Below are 20129 nucleotides of genomic sequence, written 5' to 3' on the forward strand. Positions count from 1 at the left end.
AGAGCACCAGGCCTCCTGCTCCCTTCCACCCAGCTCTGCACGGGGCCCAGAACCCTCCTGTGGAAGAGGGACTGCAGAGAGACAGGCCCCAACCCCAGCGCTCCCTCAAACTTCCCTCTGGGTAAGAAGAGCATCTCTGAGCATCCCCACAAACAGCCCCAAGGAGGGCTAGGCCCTACCACAGGAAAGTATGTGGACCAAAGACTGTGGCTTTGACAAGGAGGTATCAATACCCACGACCTCAGACAAGGAGATGAAGGGAGGACACTGCCTGGCTGGGCTGCCCCGCTGTAAGAAAGCCTTCTGCCCTGCCCTGGGCATGGGGGCACAGCCCTCTGCCTAACAGCCTTTCAGGCCCTGTGAGGGTCACAGACTGAGGGCAGGGTACGGCTTCAGGTTCTTCCTGCATGCGCAGCGGGGCTTGGCATCATCCATGAGGGCCATGCCCATGACAGCCAGGAATGGGGAGGCCGGTTCAGGGCCTCCTGAACCTGGCTACCTCTGGGACCATCCTCAGGGCACTGGTCAGCCGGTCAGAGGCAGCGGGCACCATTATTCTGTCCACTGTGCCAGTTAATTCTCGGAGTGGAAGGACAGGCCGGGGGCAGGGTGAGGTAAGGAAGCACAGACCCTCTGCAGCTGTGTAGGGGCAGCCCTGTGACTGCTACAGACCCAGATTTCTACAGTCCTTTCTGGTTCCCACGCCCCCCATCACCCCAGGCCTTGGCCCCTCACCAAGGCCCAAGGGAACATGCTTGGTCCAACTCTCTTACCTCCACCAGGTGGGGCGTCGGGTTGAAGCCACACAGGTTGCACACCTGGAGTTTGCAGGTGGTGCAGGTGTTATAGTTGGCGGGGCCCTTGCTGCCCACGTTGAGCTCAGCTTGGCACAGTGGGCAGGTGGCCCTTTCCTTCGGCATGGTCTTTGGCTTGGCAGCAGCCTTGGCCACTGCCTGGTGTTCTGCTCTGCCATGCTTCGGACTGGTTGTTCCCCCAGTTCTTGCCAGGGCTCCAGGCCCTGATCCAGGACCTGTTTTAGCTCCCGGCTCAGTTTTGGCTCCAGGTGCTGGCCCAGACCCGGGCCCTGAGCCTGGAGGTCTCGGGCCAGCCTGCTTGCTGGCGTCGCTGAAGACAATCTTGGGCGGCCCCTTGCTGGGGGCAGGCTGGCCCTGGGGGTCGGCCTCAGGCTGCACAGACATGAGGGTGCTCGCCTGGGTCAGCAGCGATGCACCAAGGCCAAAGAGCTTCCCAGTGAGGCCCTCCTGGGTCGGCTCAGCAGCACCAGGCCCAGAGGGCGCTGTGGTGGCACTTCTGGCCGGGGCCTCTCCTGCTGGTGGCCTGGGCTCAGCTGTGGAAGGCTTGATGGGGAGAGGGGGCTGAGGAGACACCCTCCCCACCTCCGGAGGGGCAGCTGCTTGGGCAGGCCCCGGCACTGAGGTGGCCCTGGCTGTCTCAGCCTGGCGGGGGCCAGGCTGTGGTCCCCCTGGGCCCCGTGATCTCTCTTGCTCCGGCTTCCCCAGGGGCTGTTTGGCTGGGGAGTGGACCGGAGACAGGGCTGGGGAGTGCAGCTGCTGCTGGCTCTTGGAGCGAGGCGCAGTGGTCATGTCCATCCCTAGAGCCCTCTGCATCTGGCAGTTCAGACAGAGCCATTCCTTCACCTGAGGAGGAAGCATCATGGTCATCAGGGTGGTCAGGACTGGGGGTGCCCATGGTCCAGGTCATTGCAGCCCACAGCAGCCAGGGCCAGCTCCTAGCACAGGCAAGGGCACCAAGCCCGGCTCCGGTGTTTCTGGGCTGCCAGGAGGTGGGCTGAGGGACAGATAGCACTGCCCTGCCCTCTAGGAGCTGCCAGGTGCGTGGAGCCAAGCAGAGGCAGTCACACACTCCCCACCCCCAACTACCAACACACTGCCTGCCAGACTGCCTTCCAGGGTCCTCCCCATGCCACTGGCTGTACCTCAGACCTGCGTACATCATCCATGTCCACATCCTGCCTCACCAATCCATGCTCCCATCCTCCTGGCTGGATGACCCCAGAAGTCTCCAACTGGTCACTTTCTCTCCCCTGCTGCCCCCTTCAGGCTGTTTCCAGACAGCAGCCAGAGTGATCTTTTGAAATATAAACCGGGTGGGAAAGCACGGCCCTAGAACAGTGCCTGGTATGCAATAGTTACTCAATAAAAACTTGCAGAATGAATAAAGACGTGAAGAGTAACAGGTGCGAGAGGGAGGCATAGAAAATAAAAAGAAACCATGATTCCTGTCCTAGAGGAGCTTAGAGTCTAGCTGAGGAGACAAGATATAAATGAGCAATCTTGAGAGCAAAATAAGTGAGGGCAAAGTAATGCAATGTAAGTGACGTAAGTAGAATAAAAAAGCCTTTTGCTTTCTTAAGAGAAATTTTTTTAAAGAAAATGGGATAATTTGTGCCTCCAGAATAAACAAGGCATGTGTTGCTGTTCCCATGATGGACGTGTAGTTTCTCTCTGTCATTAACTACTCCCTAGGACAGCAGGCTCATGACTCAGGTTGGGCCAATCACTGGCTGCAGCTAGGGGTGCAGGGATGGGCATGTGACCTTGCAAACAGGGCCGATCAGAGCCCTTCCATGTTACTGCGTGAGTGAACAACAGGAGATAGGCTCACTCATCAGAAGGACATAGCCTTGGAGTGGTCAGTAGCCTTCTTGCCCAGCATGCAGAGGGGCACTAAGGATGAAGTCAAGAGACAGTCGGAAGCAGAGCTAAGACAAAGAGGAACGAGCAGAACTGATAACTTTATTCAATTCCCTGGATCCAGCTCTACCTTAAGTTTACCCTCGGACTTCCAGTTACATGAGCCAATATCATCTTCCTCCAAAAATCCACATACAAATCAGAGAATGTCATTTACAGGCTCAAACCCGTCTAGTGGATTCCCACCACACTTAACCATGGAAACTCTTTACTGTGACCCATGAGGCCCCCGATCTACCCCAGCCTATGCCTCTCTCTGGCCTCCTTTCCTGCCTTCTCCCCTTTGCTGTCTCACCCCAGACACGCCAGACCTCCTGTTCTGCCAAGTGGTCCTCTGAGCTCTCTTCTGTAACCAGGGCCTTTGCGCTCACTCCTCCCTCTGCCCCCGGGTGCTGCTAGCTATGCAGGTCTCAACCGAGTATCACCTCACCAACAGGGCCCTCCCTGGCCACACAATCGAAAATACCTGGGACTTCTCTAGTGGTCCAGTGGTTAAGATTCCATGCTCCCAGTGCAGGACGCCCAGGTTCGATCCCTGGTCAGAGAACTAGATCCTGCATGCTGCAACTAAAGAGCCCACATGCCGCAACTAAAGAGCCCGCAAGTGGCAACGAGGATCCCGCATGCTGCAACTAAGACCCGACACAGCCAAATAAATAAATACATAAATAAATATTTTTTAAAAAAGAAAGAAAGAAAATACCTCTGAAGCACTCTGTAGGTAATCACCTAGTTTATCCTCTTCACAGTACTTATTCTTTCCCAAAGCTTCTGCTACTTTGTCCCTCTGGGTGTCTCCTGTATCCTTGCCCCACCCATGAGCTCTTGTTTAGGTGGTCTTGGGAAAGTGCAGTGTGTGGCACAGAGCAGGGATCACTCCAGAAATGCTTGCTGTGGGATTAATCCTGACAACCTATTAATAGGGGCATAGCTCTTGCAAGGCCGCAGCCATGAGAATGGAGATTCAGCATCCCATGAGGAGGCTTCTCCTTCTCAACCAGAAAGGCAGAGGCCAAGTCTGCTCATCTATGGTTGAGCAGTGAGAGTCTTTGAAAGCACCACAGTGGCCCAGTTGCCAGGGAAAGGTCCAGTCTGGTCCCTGGGGCAGAAAGCTCCTTCTGCCCACCCTCAGGGGTGCCTCCAGCCCTGCTCTCTGCCTTGAGGTCACAGGGCTGTGCTGCTGCCGCTGTGGCTGACTTGCCACAGTTTGGGAGCCTAGGCTTGGCTGTCTTGCCCAGCAGCCCAAGAGCAGCATCCAAGGAGTGGGGAGAAGACTGCACTTTAATGAGTACCCCCTGGCACCCTGCACCACACAGGGCATGTTCGCAGGCATTCTTGCATTTTACCTTCACAGTAGAGAAAACCAAGGTCTAGTATGATTTAGCCACCAGCTCTCACAGTAACCCAGCTTGGAAGTGGCACTACTGGCAAGACTGGCCCTGCCAGCCCTGCCCAGCTCCTGAGTTGCAGGCTGCAGCCTGCGGCCTTTTGCATGTCTGCCTCTTCTGCAGACCGCTTAGCCTCACGCAAGTCAAGTCAGGGGTCTAGAAGTTGCCCCTGCGAAACTCAAAGACCAAGCCTGGCTCTAGAAACCATAAGAACAGGGATGCTGCAACACTGGGGAGTGAAGCCATCCCCCAAGCCGGGAACTGTTAACTCATCTAGATGCTTTGAAGACCCAAGGCAGTTTTGTCTACCTTTGGACAAAGAAAGCTACAGAGGAAACAATCTGTGTCCCTGGGACTCAGCCCAAAGACTCCTTTAGAAAAGTCATTTTTGGCGAGGGTGATGGGGGTTCACTCCCATCAAAAGCGGGAGTTCCCAGGGGCAAGCTGTTTCGGCTCACCCTCAGAGGGACCCTGGGAGATGATTACCCTCTTGAGGGGAGGCCTAGGTCCTGGCCCAGGACGGCAGCCACAAACTCAGTTCCTGTGGCGGGTGCGCAGCCCACACTGGAGGTCCCATCTCTGAAGCACGCCCTGAGGTGGGACTTCCCGAGAAGAGGAACCTGAGAGGTAAGGCTCTTTCTCCTGGGACTTCAGGGTGACCCTCCTTTGGGTTCTGGACAGGGGTGAACAAGCGCCTGTGCTAAACCTCCTGCACTCACCACCAGAACCTTCCCTTACCCAGCCCCCATCACCCAGGCTGTCACAGGCGTCTCACCTAAAATAGAACCTCTCCAAGGAACAGCTACAACGCCCCTCAGTGACTCATCTCCCAGATGGGCGTAGCTATTTCTATCCAGCCTCTTCCAGACTGCAGGAGCCTTGACTGTGCCCTCCCCCAACCCCTCCCAGGCTCAGGCCCAGGCAGATAGGGCCAGCACACAAGGCCACCCAAGGAGAAAGCTGGCTGGGGGATCTCTCTGAACCCAGCAAGACTTTCCTCTCTGCCTCCCCGTGGAACTTCAGAAGCTTGCCGGGAGGGGCTCATCCTCAGCCTCTTCCTACTCCAAGGTCCTTACCCTGTGTTAGGGGGATGGAGGCTGTCCACTGGGTAGGGAGGGAGATGGCTGTGCACCACCAGCCCACCTGCCCACCTAGGCTGGGCATACATGACCAGGCCTGGGGCAGCTCCCCTGGCTCTGGAACCAACAACAGCGAGAGTCTTCCTCAGCTGGACACAGTGTCTGTGGCTCCTGGGTACCCTCCTAGCTGGCTGCCCACCAGAATCAGAGGGCATGGTCTTCTACCAGTGTGACAGGGAACCTCTCTTAGAGTCTTGTTATCAAATATCTCCATAAGTCCTTGGCCCATGGCCAGGAGGTAGGCAGGTCACAGACTTCATGTCCCAAGACCCAGAGATGGAGCTAAGGGGACTTCCCAGGGCTACTCTGAGGTAGATGGTTCTGCCTGACATCAGCTTTGGTCAAGCTGATCCTTCTTGCCAGCAAGGGGACCCATTGTGCCATCTCAGAGGCACAGATGACTGAACCCAGCCCAGTGGGGGTCTGAGCAGCAGTGGGGATGGGAAGGCTCAGTATGGTGTGCAGCCAAGAGCTGGTCCGCAGATGGGGGAAGGAGAAGCTACAGGAACATGGTTTCCCATAGGGAGCCACTGCCTGCTCTGCCAGGAGCCGGCCAGAGATTCAAAAAAGCAGGCCTTGTTGGTTCCTGGCTCTGAAGGGACTTTCTCCCCGAGAAGAGCCCTTCTCAGCTGCTCCCTTACTTGCACTGGTCAATCACAGAAGGGCAGTAAGGCAGTGCAGCCCACCAAGGATCCAGAGGCCTGGGACCAGGCTGGGGGCTCTGTGAACCACACGTCTGCGTGGCCTCTCCCTGCAGCTCCCTCCACTGGGCTCTGGGGCAGGAAGGGGAGTGGGGAAACTTTGGGGGAGGGGTTTCTACATCTTTCCCACAGGGGCACTGGTGGCACTGCACCTGCCACCCTGCGTCTCAGCCCCAAAGGGTGGGATCCAGCCTTGCATGTCATATTTGGCCCCAAAGGATGCTGCCCAGGGAACCTGCTTCTGCTCCTGGGTGGGGCCTGCCGCACTGTCACCTCCGTGGCTACCAGGAAGCTCTGAGGGCCCCCAGCAGTAACAGGTTCTCTTTCCACCATCCCCTCCCACGTCCCCACCAGCAAGGAAGGAGGGTGGCAGACGTCACTTAGCCTGCCTTCCTGCAGAGAGCAGCGGCTTGCCTCCGAGCCCAGCCCCGCCTGGGAGAGCGGGCATGCAGGGTGTCAGATCACTGCACTGACATCACGCCTGATGCTGCATTCATTCATTTTTCCATTTTGGTACACGTTGAAACATCACAGGAGCAGCTTATAAATGAGCCTTCCCTGCTGGTGCCAAGTCTAGAGATTCCTGGGAGGGCCCCACCGGCCAGTGTGACCTCATGCTCTTCCGGGCTGTGAGTCACCTGCCAGGCCTCGATAGGAGGCGGCACATAGCCCACTGTGGGCTGGGAAGAAGGGTGGGCCTGTGCCCTCGCACTGCCCCTAGCATTGGACATATCACCTGCCTCATCCAGCATCTAGCTGCCCCAAGTCTGCCATCAATCTGCTTTGCCTGTCAACTGGTTGACCTCAGGTTTAGGGGCGGGTACCACAGGGTCCCATAGAGCAGGGTACATTGATCCAGAGCTGGATCAGCCAGGCCTGTGCCAATCTCATCAGGTCAGGACCCTGAGGGGAACCCTGGCAATCTGCCCAGCATCTGAGGCCAGGATTTGGGTCGTGGAGGCTGAACCCAATTGCTGCTTGGGGCTGAAAGGCCTCACTAACCTGGAGCTCCGTGAAAGGGAGAGAATCCATCCCCTTGCTGATCCTCCTCTACCTCCCGATATCCCTCAACTCCCCCCAAATCCTACCACAGACGGCCTCCCCTCCCTCCCAGGCCTGTCCACTGTGCCCTATAAAATCTCCTGTCCAGGACCGAGCCAACTCCCCTACACCCCATCCCCATACTCCTCTTGGACCCCAGACCACCTCTCTAGGAGAAGCTGCACTCCCTGGATTTCAGAATGTGGCAATAACTCACCTTCTCTTTAAATTCCCTAGGGCCCTCGGAGCTCAGCCTTTGGCTTACCCACCCTGTTCCCCCTCCTGGCTCCTGCTGCCTTCCAGGCTCCCTCATCATGACTCTAGTCTCAGAAGTCCTTGGCCCTGGCCTCCCAGGCTTCCACTGCACTGACTCCCACAGTCACTGCAGATGGCAGCCACCCGCTAACCCACCTGACACCTCTATCCCTCAGCCTCACCCTCAAACTTACCCCCGCCCAAAACTGTCTCTCCTCCCAAACTACCCCTGTGCCTGTCCTCCTCCAGCCTCCAGGTCATCTCTTAGGCCTCCCCACTGCAGCGGGCCTGGGGCCTTGTGGAGACCTCCCCCACCAAGCCTCTGCTTTCTGTTCGTCCATGGGCCCTCTGCTTTCACATCCCTTCCTACCCAGCTGAATCTATGGTCTGCTGATCCTGTCACACTCTGCTCAATGTCTGTGCTCTCTTGACCTGTGTCTGCTCCAGAATTAGATCCAACTGCATACCTTTTTCTCCGGGCCTACACCTGAACAGCTGAATGGGTACCAGGCAAAGGGGCTCCACTGTAAATTAACTTATGTCCTAGCTTCTCCCGGGCCCCCCAGCTGCCTGGTTAACTCACTCCATCTCTCCAGTTAGCTCTTCTCCACAAAGGCTGGTTCAATTTCTCCATCCCCATCCCTGCCTGTCATCTTCCCCTGCCTTCTGGATCAAATGATGGCCCTGCTTCCAGTGTCTCAAAAAGGAGCCACATAATAGGATGCCTCCTCCACACTCAGGATCTAGACCTGCCTTTTTGGGGGCCCCACTCTTTCAATCATGCCCCATCTCCCACATGCCTAGGCCTCGCTTTCCTCTCAGAGCTCAGACAGCACCACTGTCTCCTGCTTTTCAGAAACCCTCTTCTGCCTGCACACCTTCTCTAGTTACTGTCCGGGCTCTCTCCTCTCCTTCTCAGCCAAGCTTCTCGAGAGTTGACCACATGGATGAAGCTCAAAAAACACTGTGCTGAGTGAGAAAGGACTTACACAAAAGAGTGCATTCTGTATGATTCCATTTATATGAAGCTCTGGAATAGGCAAAACTCATCTATGGTAGATAAAAAATCAAAGCAGCAGTTGTCCCTGGAGGAGGGATGAGGATGGACATAGATGGGGCCTGAAGGGACTTTCTGTGGTAATGGGGATGTTGTCTGTCTTGACTGGAGGGCTTTGGGTGACACAGGTGCATGCTTTTGTCAAAGCTCACTGAATGGTACATTTAAGCTTTGTACATTTCATTCTATATAAATTTTACCTTAAAAAAAACCCTTAAATACTGATCTCTAACTAATGAGAGGCTTACTGAAGTGTTCAGTGGGAAGTATACTGATGTCAGTATATGGCTGTGAAACTCCAAGGCCTCCAGTCCTGACCTGCCTGCACGCCAGGGTCTTAGATTTGTCACCCTATTGCACTCACTTGGGTGCTCACAGACAACTCCAACTTGACACGACCCAAACAGAAGAATCCTCCATCTCCATCTCCTACCCCCATGTCCACTACATTTCCACAACCTGTCTGTTTAGCCTCCAAAATACACCGGGAATCTGTCACGGTTCCCCCCAACCCTATGACCACCTCTACCCCAGCCCCAGCCTGCCCCTATAGGCTATTCTCCACACAGCGGCCAGAGTGTGGGGTGTGTGTGTCTGTGTGCTATTGTTGTATACATATACATCTATGAAGGGGAGTAAAACAAACATAACATAAAATGTGCCATTTTAGTCATTTTTAAGTGTAGATTCAGTGGCATTAATTACATATATGATGTTGTGCAACCATCACCATTATCTATTTCCAAAAAGATGTTTTTAAATGCATACCTTACCTTCCCACTGCCATCATCCAAAACCCTTGACATCACATCTGGAGCCCCCAGCAGGATCTGCCTGCCCTCTGGACCTGGCTTGCTCCCTGGCCCTCACATGGGCCACATACTTCCCCTCAGGCCTCCCCTGCCTCCACCTGTCTCTGGTCCAGCATCAGTCTAACATCTGCAGTCTAATCTCCCCTCCTTGTAGAAGTCCCCAAGAGTCTTGTCACAGCATCACAGCAAGTCCCACCAGCCCTCCTCCTGGTCCTCCACAATCCTGACCCCCAGGTGCGACTGTGTGTTTGCGGGCGTGGTTACTGGTGAACCAGCTGCCTCTCCCTCTGGCCGGGAGGCTCCCCAAGGCTGAGCAACACATCTGCTGCAGCTCTGCCTGAATCTCCAGTGTTGAGGACAGTTCCTGGCTTATATATGGACTCAAAAAGCATTTGTGGAGGGAAGAAAGGATGAGAGGAAGAGAGAGGGCCACCTTCTGACTGAGTAGATACAAGCGGGCCTGCTCAGGCCAAAGTTTGAGCTAACAGACAGTAGAAATGGCAGAACCAACAGGTGACCAGCCAGCAACTGGCTACTTTATGGAGCTTTCCTCCTCTGCCTCTTCCTGCCTCTCCCCCTCTTGTCCCTTCTCCCTGCTTCTACTTTATTTCTCTCTTTCTACCCTTTTCACTCCATTCTTTTTCATGCTGTTTTCTTTTGCCCTCACATACAAAATCAGGTGTTTTAGGAATAAAATTTTGTATTTTCTGTTCTGATTTAATTTTACATTCATTCTTAGATAACTTTACAGCCCCCTTTCACAGCTAAAAGTTAAGTGCCATGCCTGACGGCCACAGCTATAAAAAACTCCCACTCCTGAACAGCCACCTCTTCTGCCTGCCCCCAGTGGCTCTGGCCTCCACCCTGTAGTGGCCCAAGCAAGATGGCCAAGGGGCCTAGTTCCTGGGAGCAGGGACTGACAGCAAGGCCGGCTGCCCAGGGCTGGCTGAAGCTTGGGGGGCATTTCCCTACCGACTCAAGAGATTGTGTGGGTCAAAGTGGCTACTGCCAGGCAAACCACCCAAGGACTAGATGTACAGAGGGGAGAAAGGCTTCCCAAAGGGCCCGCCACCTGGAGATCCATTTCCTCTTTGTTTGGAGGTGGAGAGGGGAAGGCTGGGCCCAGGAAGGAGGAGGACACCTCTGCCTCTCCTCAGCTCACCGCTGATCCATGTCCTTCTAACACCCGCTCCTCTTTCCTCAGTGGCCCAGGCGGCAGTGTGGCCAGGAGGGAGCAGAGGGAAGGGGGCAAGGCTGGTGGCTGCAGCAGAGGAATCTGTGCTGCACTCACAGCACCACCCCCGGGCCAGCTGGTGGCCCAGCCCTCGCCGGAAAAGAGTGGGATGCAGGCAGGAGAGGAAGAGGCTTGTGGCCACTGCGTCTCTCCCTCCCTTCTCCACACCACCCACCCTGGTAAGTGCCTAAGCCCAAGGCTTGCCAATGGGGTGGGAATGGGGGAGGGCACACTAGCTTGGTCTTGGCTTCGTCTCAGCAAAGTCTAGACCTTGGAACGGGTGAAGAAAGACCATGATCACTCTTCTGTAGTTTTCTTAGAGGGGCTTATAAGCAATTCTGACTAGAGCAAGGGAGGTTGAAGGCACATGGGCTGCCTGGACCTGGAAGGCTGGGGATAAGGTGGAAGCTCTGCTGCTACCCACAGGGTAGAGCGTGGGCCTCCCACGTGCAGGCTACAGCCTCATTTTAGGTGCTGCTCTGAGAGGATTCTGCTGATCCGACCAGGAAGCACAGGCGTGCAGTCAGCCCTGCCTCTGCACAGCACTCATTCCTGTGATGCTGTTGCTAGTGCGAGGACAGACTCCACTGAAGGAGTTCCAGGCCAGGATATGCTGCTGGGGCTGCTCTGAGCAGGGCAAGGAGGCCCCTGAGGGGGCTGACAGAGACAGGCCATGCCTGCCCCCAGCCACGGCTTGTCCTCTCCAGGAGCTCACTCCCACCCTGCTGTCCTCCCCGACCTTACCTTCCCCCTCCACCCAGCTGGCTCATGGCCACACCCGGCTCCTTCCCACAGCTATCAGAACAGGTGGCTCTGTCCCAGAGGAGAAAGGGGTGGCAGGCCTGAATGCTGAGTTACCGAAGAGCAGATAGGTGGGCTAATGTGGCACGGAGCAGGCTTGGGGCATCGGCAAAGCCACTGATGCTGGTCCCTGGACCCTGCTTCTCCTTAAACATTCCGGAGGTTTAAGGTACTTGTGCAAGAACCTACATCCAGGGAGAGAAGAGAACAGTCTTCCTGTCTTTTCCCCATCACTGGGCAGTGACTTGGCTTAAATGCTAACACCTCTGGCTTCCTGGTCAGTACGTCGTCACAGGGAGGGTCTTTTGTGGGTGGTGAGAAATGTTCTGACCCCACAAGAAAACCCCCAGTCTTTTGCCATGGTTTCAAACAGGTTAAATTATTTACCTGCCCTGAGCAACCAGGGCTGGAGATCTCCAGGAAAAAACAGCCTCCACCACGAAGAGTGGCCAGGATAGCCCTGCTTGCTACGAACCATCCTCAGCCCAAGCAAAAATGGACTATGAATAAGGAGAATGGGGATGGGAGTCCTTGGGGTAAAACTGGAGACCTAGCTACTGGTTCTGGGTCCCCAGCTCCCTTGCTCCAGAATGAATCAGAATAAACGAAGACTTGGTCTCCTCATCTGTAAACAGAGGGTGCTCTGAGCTGCTCCTTGACTTCCATGAAGTCTTAATGTGCTCCAGGCACTCAGACCCCCAGCAAAGTGCATGGGCAGGCATCTTCCTCTCAAGGCATCACAGCCTTGAGAGCCAGCCAACCTGGGCACGGGCAGGACAGCAAGTGCCACATCTGTTTGAGTGTGGTACCCATCCAGCAGCCCCTGGGTCCACTGGCCAGAAAGCAGTGGTTCCAGATCTCAGACACTATTCTGGCCACATGGGGCTGACCTGTATGTGATTCTCATCTCCACACCTGGTGTGCTGTTTCCACAGGACCCAGCTAAAGTAATAAGACCCTGACAGATGCCATGACACAGAAAACCCAAAACTCTGAGTTCCAGTGACCACTGGCACAGCAGTGCCAGTCTTTTCCCTCCTTTCTATTCCTTTGTCCTCACATAGCCATTCAGCACAACAGTTCTATCACATTCCTAATCTGTGCTGCAACTTGAGTTACCAACCAGCCCCTGATTCTCTCCTTGTGACACACACGATAAAAGGTTCATTTTCCATGGTCTCATTTCCAAAGATCCAAGAGCAGATTCATTAGTGGTCTGAGAGGCATGAAACCCTCCAAGTCATTTGTGTGGTGGAAAGCTGAGGAGCAATGCAACCTGCTCACATGCCCTGATGAGGCTTCGGTGACCTTCAAGGCAGGATGCAGGACCCAGGCTACCTCGGCATTACCACACTAGCAGTTTCAGGCACAAGCTCGCACCCCCAGACAGGACCCCAATTAAGCTGCCCAGTGGCCAGTGTCTGTAGTGCATCTGTGCTGGGACTGGCAGTCCCCCCACCCCTTTCCACTCTAGCTGGGCTCCTCCTAGGAAGTGAGAAATCAAAAAAGGAAGTGAGTAATCAAAAAAGGAAGTGAGTGCTGGAGCTGAAGTTCCTGGAAAAGGTCACTCTGCCTGAGCCCCTGCCACCTACACCAGCCTGACTTCAGAACCCGCCCCTTGCACTGCCCAGAACCTCAGGCCAGGCAGGAGCCGAGCCCAGGACACCAGGGCAACCCCACAGAGAGCCTTGTTGGCTGATGAACATCATGTTAGAAGGGCCAGAACAGATGTGGTTTGATCAAGGTGGATCTATCAGCAGGTACGCGGGCAAAACTTGCAAATGTGCTTTCTCGTTACATGGAAGCATGACCAGGGAAGTGAACCTGCTTTTAGTGAAGTGACAAAGGGCAACTGCTCTGACTCAAGAAGTAGGCTCTGCCAGCCCCTCAGGAAAATGGGCCAAGGGTTCTCTTCCTTGACAGGAACACCACTGAAAGCCAACCGTGAAGAAGAAAAGGTTCTGCTTGGAGACCATGGCAGAAAAGGGCATCCACCAGGCGAGAACCTGGAGAATGGTCAGCATTTCCCAAACTGAATGCCATGGAACAGCAGCCCCTAATGTTCAGTGAAAGCAAGTCTGGGAAAGGCCACCAGCAACAGCCCTGTCTTGGAGCTCCTCCGTGTATATGCCTTGAAGGACCTGGTCCGGAGGCCCGCTCTTCACCAAACACTGTGAATCTGCAGTAAGCTGGAGGCCCCTTTCCTCCTGGCCCTGAGCCCCGGCTTCCTCCCAGCACAATGAGGCAGATGGACCGAGTGTCGCCAAGGTCCTCCCACTCTGCTGTTTTTCCAGGCACAGCCAAAGGCTGGTTCCCCTCCTACCTCACCAAAGGTCCTAGGCTGGGGGAGTTTGTTGTGTGGGAAGGACTGAGATGCCCACCAGGAAACTGGTGCCACCATGTGCGGCTCTCCCTTGATCTCCGCCTACCCCACCCAGAGTCGTTCGGGTCCTGCCGCTCTAGTGAGCATCTCTGGAGGCTGAAACCTGGGGGGCAGGGCCAGCACAAGAGGGGATCCCCACAGCAGCCTCTCTCATCCCTGCCTGCCAAGCCTCCCTGCTCCTGTGAGGCTGGGTGCTTCTGGCTTCTCGCTAGCAGAAACACCCAGGTGAGCTTCCCTGGCCTTAACCACGCTGTTCTAAATACTGAGGAGCAACACTTACCTAACTGATCAGTGCCAGGATGGGCTGTTTCTAATCACGGATGTAATAATCACGAGTGTACACGCCTCCTCAGAAAGCCCCCACACTCCAGGAGCCACTGCAAACGCACTGAATCATCTCCCCACACCGGCAGCTCCTTCCTTGGAATCTCACACTTACCTCTCGCAAAGCACACGTCCCACACCCACAGCACCTCATATCACAAATAGACCCCGACCTGTGAACAATTATTCTCACTCATCCCCCCACCCATGTGGTCCAAACGGCTCCTGCTGCTGATAATCCCAGCTGCGGGCCTGCAGTCACCACTCTCCATCCGGCCCAGGGGCAGAGCCCTGGGGGGACTACCAGAGACTTCTGTGGGTTACCGCGGAGGAGAGGGAGGAAGCTGACAAACCCACCCATTTCAAAGGTATGGCCCCAGCCCAGCTAGTATATTGGGGCACCCAGCCTCCATGGCACCAAAGAGAGGCTCAGGGGCTTGGCTGAGCATCCCACAGCAACTCAAGGCATCCCAACACAGCAAGGGTGGGGCTGGGAACCCAGGGTCCTCTGGGGGAGAATGCAGGCCAATCTCATGGAAATGGCCTTGCAGTGGCCTCTTGGTGAGTGTAGGACACTGTCTCCATGTGGATGCTTGGCCCCCAGTCTGGGTCTCTACTTTACCCCGAGGTTGTTTCTTGGGATGGGTAGCTGCTCTGCCCCATCAGGCCTCAGCTTACTGGAACGGAAGCCCAGGGGAGGTGCTTCCTGAAGCCCAGGTGGGAGGCAGTTTCCTGTCTCCCTTAACACCTTGCTCCCCTCACTGGCATCCCTCTCCAAGACCCACTGTCAGGGAGAGAGGCTGGCCAACGGCCAGGGAGACTTGCCTCCCTTTGGGCCCTGCAGCTGCTCATGGCCCTCTCCACATGAGCATCCACTGGGAAAAGTTGTCTGTAAGACTGTCGTTGGCCCTCCCTAAGGCCATTTTTCCAGGTCAAACTTGGACCAGGTAAGAAAGCATCTTCTACTCAAGACTGAGCCTAAGCTTTCAGTAGGTGCAGGAATCCCTCAGGACAATCCCCCACAGAGACTTTTTCTCTGCTACCACATCTGGGAGCCAGAATACAAGCCCTGGGAAGACAAAGAAGCTGATGGCCAAGGGAAATGACCAGGAAAAGAGAGCTGGTGAAAAGGGGAACTGGGGAGGCCTGGGAAGGCAGGTGGGATGGAGGAAGCCGGCGCACAGCTGATTACCTGGGTGAGGTGAGGGTTGGGGTTGAACCCACACTGGTTGCAGACCTTGTTGTGACACTGGGTGCAGGTGTTGAAGTTTGGCTGGCTGGGGGTTGACGTGAGATCCGAGGTCTTACATATGGGACACAGCGTGCTGCTGGGAAGGGGGGCGATCTGGGGGACGGAGTAGGGTGATGTGGGGGTGCTGCCTCTGTCCGGTGACACAGAGGGGGACCGCCCTGATCTCTGCGTCCTGCTGTCTACCTGCAGCGTCCTGCGGGGGCCATCAGCCTCCTGGCCTGCTGGGCCCTGTGCCCTTGTCTCCTGGGGGCTCTCACGGCTGGGAGCAGGAGCAGAAGGCTGCTTCGGGGTTGGGGAAGCTGCTCTCTGGCTACCCAGGGGCTCCTTGGGGTCCAGTCTCCTGGAAACGCTGAAATGACATTGAAAACGACGATGTTAGAGATATACCTTAGAGAAGTCCCCTGCAGAGGTCTCCACCAACCTAGGTGACTCTGCCAAGCCCCGTCGCCACCCTCCTCTGCTGCCCAGTGGCATCATCACAGCCCCCACTGGCTAAGTGCTGACTGACAAGTGCCCCCCGACTTGAACCCTCAGCACCAGGCCATGTGATTGGCTCATGAGTGTCCCCTCTTACATCCCACTAAAGTGCAGAGTCTGATTCAGTAGGTCTGGGGTGGAGTTTGCACTTTTAAGAATCTCTAAGGCACTCCAATAAAGCTCTTAAAAAAAAAAAAAGAAGAAACTCTAAGGTGATGCCTTTACTATAGTCTGCAGACTACACTTTGAAAACCAAGGCTCTCAGGTGCTTCCCTGGTGGCGCAGTGGTTGGGAGTACGCCTGCCGATGCAGGGGATGCGGGTTTGTGCCCCGGTCCGGGAAGATCCCACGTGCCACGGAGCGGCTGGGCCCGTGAGCCATGGCCGCTGGGCCTGAGCGTCCGGAGCCTGTGCTCCGCAACGGGAGAGGCCACAACAGTGAGAGGCCCACGTACTGCAAAAAAAAAAAAAAAGAAAGAAAACCAAGGCTCTAAACCTACACATTAGTAATACCTAGGCTGATTTAAAAATTTCTGACTCTCAGACTGCACCCCAGACAAATTACATCAAAATCTGTGGGGACAGGACCCTGGCATTACTATTTTTTTCCTCCCTAAGTGATTTCAACATGCAGCTAGTTTAGAGCTACTCCCCTGGCAGGCCTGTTACATTCTGGCTTGTCCACTTCAGAGGCCGACCCCAGGCAGTTGGAGGTGAGGGTGGGGAAGCACTCCAATGCCCAGTTAATGCCATCTCCAGCAGGGACAATGGAGCCTTCCTTCTGGCAATCTTCCAGCAGGTCTAATGCCAGACCAAGTCCATCAAGATGGGTGAAGTGTTACCTTTCTGCTAGTGCAAGGCAGGGTGGGACCGGAGTTCTAGGATCCAGGCCTTGAGGAACCATCGAGGGGGGTTGGGGTCAATGTGCCCGACCCCAACCTCCATCCAACATGGCCCTGCTGCAGCAGAGCCAGCAGAGTTGAGTAGTTCAATGAGGTAGAAGGCAAACCATCAGGCTAAACTCAATGCCCTATATTCCTTCTCATTTGACCCAATTTCAGTTCATTTCTGCCAGTTTTCCAATTTGAAAAAAGCCAAGCACAAAAAGCCAAAAGCAATGCTTCATATTGCTTCCCTGAAATTCGATACTTGCTTCAGTCTGTATTCATCTGGGTGGATACTGGCACCCAGGCGACAGGGCAGCCTGGCTGAGAGCCACTGCAGAGGCCCAGCCACAGCCGCCTGTGGAGCATCCTGGCCTGGCCCCTTCAGCCCCAGTGTTCCTGGTCCTTGTAGGGTCTGACTAATAGGAGGGGATTCTAAGTTTGCTGCCTTTATATGAAGACCATCTGCTTGCCAAAAAAATTCAGGAGCCAACTGTAGGATACCTTAGGACAAGCTATTTCAGAGGGGAGACAAGGAGCCTCCCTGGCGAGGCCCACTTCAAGACACTCTGCAGTCCTTCTTCCCTTCCGAGGAACTGCTGGGGAAGAGACACACCCTTGGTCTAATAAAGACTCTTCCAGGAAAAAGAAACACTGTTGAATGTCCATCAACCAACAACAGAATACACCCATCCATCCAGTCTCACAGACCTGCCACTTTCTTCTTCAGTGGGATAACCAGAGTCTGAGTCTAGCCCCTCTGAGTCACCTTTGCCACCAGCTGTGAGGCCCAGTGTGGTGGTGGCTGCAGCCATCTCTGGCCCACACTTGGAACCTGGGCTCTAGGGCCTTTCAGTAGACTAAATTTCTAGGTATTGTAAAGAAATAATCCCGCTTGGTTAAATTCATAATTTCATTTTTTACTTAGATTATTTGGGGCTAGAATTTAAAAGCAGCCCTTGAAAGCCAATCAGAAACGGGCTTCCCTGGTGGTCCAGTGGTTAAGACTCTGCGCTCCCAATGCAGGGAGCCTGGGTTCGATCCCTGGTCAGGGAACTAGATCCCGCATGTAGCAACGAAGATCCAGTGTGCCGCAACTAAGACCTGGCACAGCCAAATAAATTTAAAAAAAAATTTTTTTTAAAAGCTAATCAGAAGCTACGAAGAGCCCTTTATAATATGTGAAGAGACTGTAGCCCCTTCTCAGGCTGTGCAAGGTCAGTGGTTTCTCCTGAGAAATTTAGCAATTTCTACTGTGTTTGTTTTGCATGAGGTGTGACAGGCAATCTTCCGTGTACACAGTGACTTTTTAATTCAGTGTTGCTAATTCAGTGTTGCATCACAATGTAGTCTTTCTGGGGACATTTTATGTGATACTTAGGGATCCAAATTCAAGTTAACTTTCAACTCAGCTGTGGTGACAGTGAATAAACAAACAATGCCCACTGCACCCAGCAAAGTCTGCACTGGAAGGGCAACGCTCCCTGCACAGAGGCCTGATGTGTGTTCACACATCACACGGCGACTGTAGCTGACACCTGGCAATCACAATACACGCCCATGAGCCCTTCACTCTCCTGTCTCCTGGATGATTCCTCACACCTCTCCTTGATCTGCAAGCCGCCAGCATGTCCCCTCCCTCTCCTCGCTGTCACTGGCGACTTGTTCACCATCTCGCAGGGAAAGCGGGAGCCACTGGAGGGGAATCTGTACGTCTAAGGCCTCTCGGTGTCTGTCCCGCTGTGTTTGCCTGTCTCCTGTTCCCAAGGCCCACTTCTCACCTTCACAAATTCTCCCCTCTCCTTCACCATCCATGTTTACCTCTCTATTTGGATGATTTCAATGGCCATACAAACATGTGTCTCCCATCTTGAAAAAGAAAAAAGAACTTTGGCCCACTTTCCCCCTCAGCTACTGCCTCATTTCTCTGCTGCTCTTTACAGCAAAACTGCTTGAAAGAGTGGTCTCCACTCACGGCCTCCAGCCCCTCTCCTCCCTTCCTCTCAACCAATACAGCCTGGCTTTTGCCCGTCCTTCCACAGAAATCGCTCAGGTGACAGTCACCGGTGGCCTCCACATCATCAAATCTGACAGTCGCTTCTCAGTTCCTCCTCCCACCTGATCATCCCCTGACCAGCAGCGGAACTTGACAGCGCTGAGCATTCCATCCTTCCTGAAATAAGCTCTCCACTGGCCTCCCAGAACACCACCCTCTCCTGGGCGACCTCCTCCCTCCTGGCCATACCTTTCCAAGCTCTTCTGCAAGTTCTTCCTCATGTCCCAAACCAGGGATCCCACTTCCTACACTGCAGGGACTTAGCTTTTGTCCACACAAGCATTTCACAAATGTACACAAAGCCCTGAGGCTCAAGGCCCACCCAGACTCAAGGCTTTAACTCCCACTCCCCACTGATAACTACAAATGTGTGTCTGGCCCAGACCCCTCCCCTGAGCTCCTCCCGTGGCTCACTGCCAACTCTACATCTTCACTGAGATGTCTTACAGGCACCTCAAACTTGCTGTGCCCAAGCTGCGCCCCTGATCTTCCCACAAATGTGTCCCTCCCCATCTTCCCCTTGGAGTCTCTGACTCCCTTCTCTCAGCCCATGTCAATCATCAGTAAATCTTGTGGGCTTCAGCGTCTGGCCACTTCCTCTGCCTCCTCGCTCCACCTGTCAAGTCACTGTGCCCTCTTTTTTTTTTTGCACAAGCTGGGGTGCTCCCACTTGCCCCTCTATGTGGCAGTCTTCACCATGCGGCAGCTGGGATAATCCTTTACGTACATAAATCAAACCACTTCCCTTGTCTGCTTAAACCTTCCTTTCCCTCCCACAGGAAAAGCCAAAGGCTTTACAATGGTCCATGAGGCCCCATGAGATTTGGGCCCTTTCCCTCCAGCCTCATCTCCTACTATCTCTCTCTCCCTGTGTCCACTTCCCTTACGCCAGGCCCACTCCTGCCTCTGGGCATTTACATCTGCTGGCACTTGCGCTCTCTCGAGTCTTTGCTCTGGTGCCATCGTTTCGGAGACACTTTCCTGGACCACCCTATTTAAAATGCAGCTTCCATCCCTCCTGCCTCTTTGTTCTCCATGGCACTGAGCGCCTTCCAACTCATCATATACTATGTATGTTGCTTCTGTGCACCCTCTGTGGTCCCTGCATTAGCCTGCCAGGGCTATGCGGGCAGGGCCTCTGTGCTTTCTCCACAGCTGCATCCCAGAGCCTAGCACAGTGCCCAGCACGTGCTGGATGCTCAATACATGTTTCCTGGATGGATGGACTGCAGTCACATCACGACTCAGAACATTAAAACGTGGCCCCAAAATGTGTTCGAGCTGAGGAGATACGGCATGTGACAGGTATGCACTCGGCCCTCCACTGGATCTGACCTCACGCAGGACAGAATGACAGGAACAGCACCCGGAGTCCTCTCTGGCCAGGGGCTGCACCCCCAGTCCCACCACATAGAACACTCCGCTTGACCACGGCGATGGTGATACTAATCGGGCCCTCACCATGAGCACCACATGTGCCAAGCACCTGTCACATATTAACTCCTTTAAGCCTCATAGCAAATCCGTGCGGTAGGATCCAATTTGCCTATTTTATAGACAAGGAAACTGCCACACATAGAAGTTATGGAAC

General features: G+C 54.6%; 1 protein-coding gene across 1 annotated transcript in view; it reads right to left on the minus strand.

Moving 5' to 3' along the window:
• Positions 1-20129, minus strand: part of BSN (bassoon presynaptic cytomatrix protein) — a gene marked incomplete at both ends in the record, with an annotated part of 85318 nt that overhangs the window by 20767 nt on the left and 44422 nt on the right. Inside the window, 2 exon segments of the mRNA XM_079713610.1 lie at positions 774-1658; positions 15063-15471. Of these exon segments, the coding sequence (XP_079569736.1) occupies positions 774-1658; positions 15063-15471 (1294 nt within the window).

This window comes from Hyperoodon ampullatus (assembly GCF_949752795.1).
Source record: "Hyperoodon ampullatus genome assembly, chromosome: 10".
Classification (NCBI taxonomy): domain Eukaryota; kingdom Metazoa; phylum Chordata; class Mammalia; order Artiodactyla; family Ziphiidae; genus Hyperoodon; species Hyperoodon ampullatus.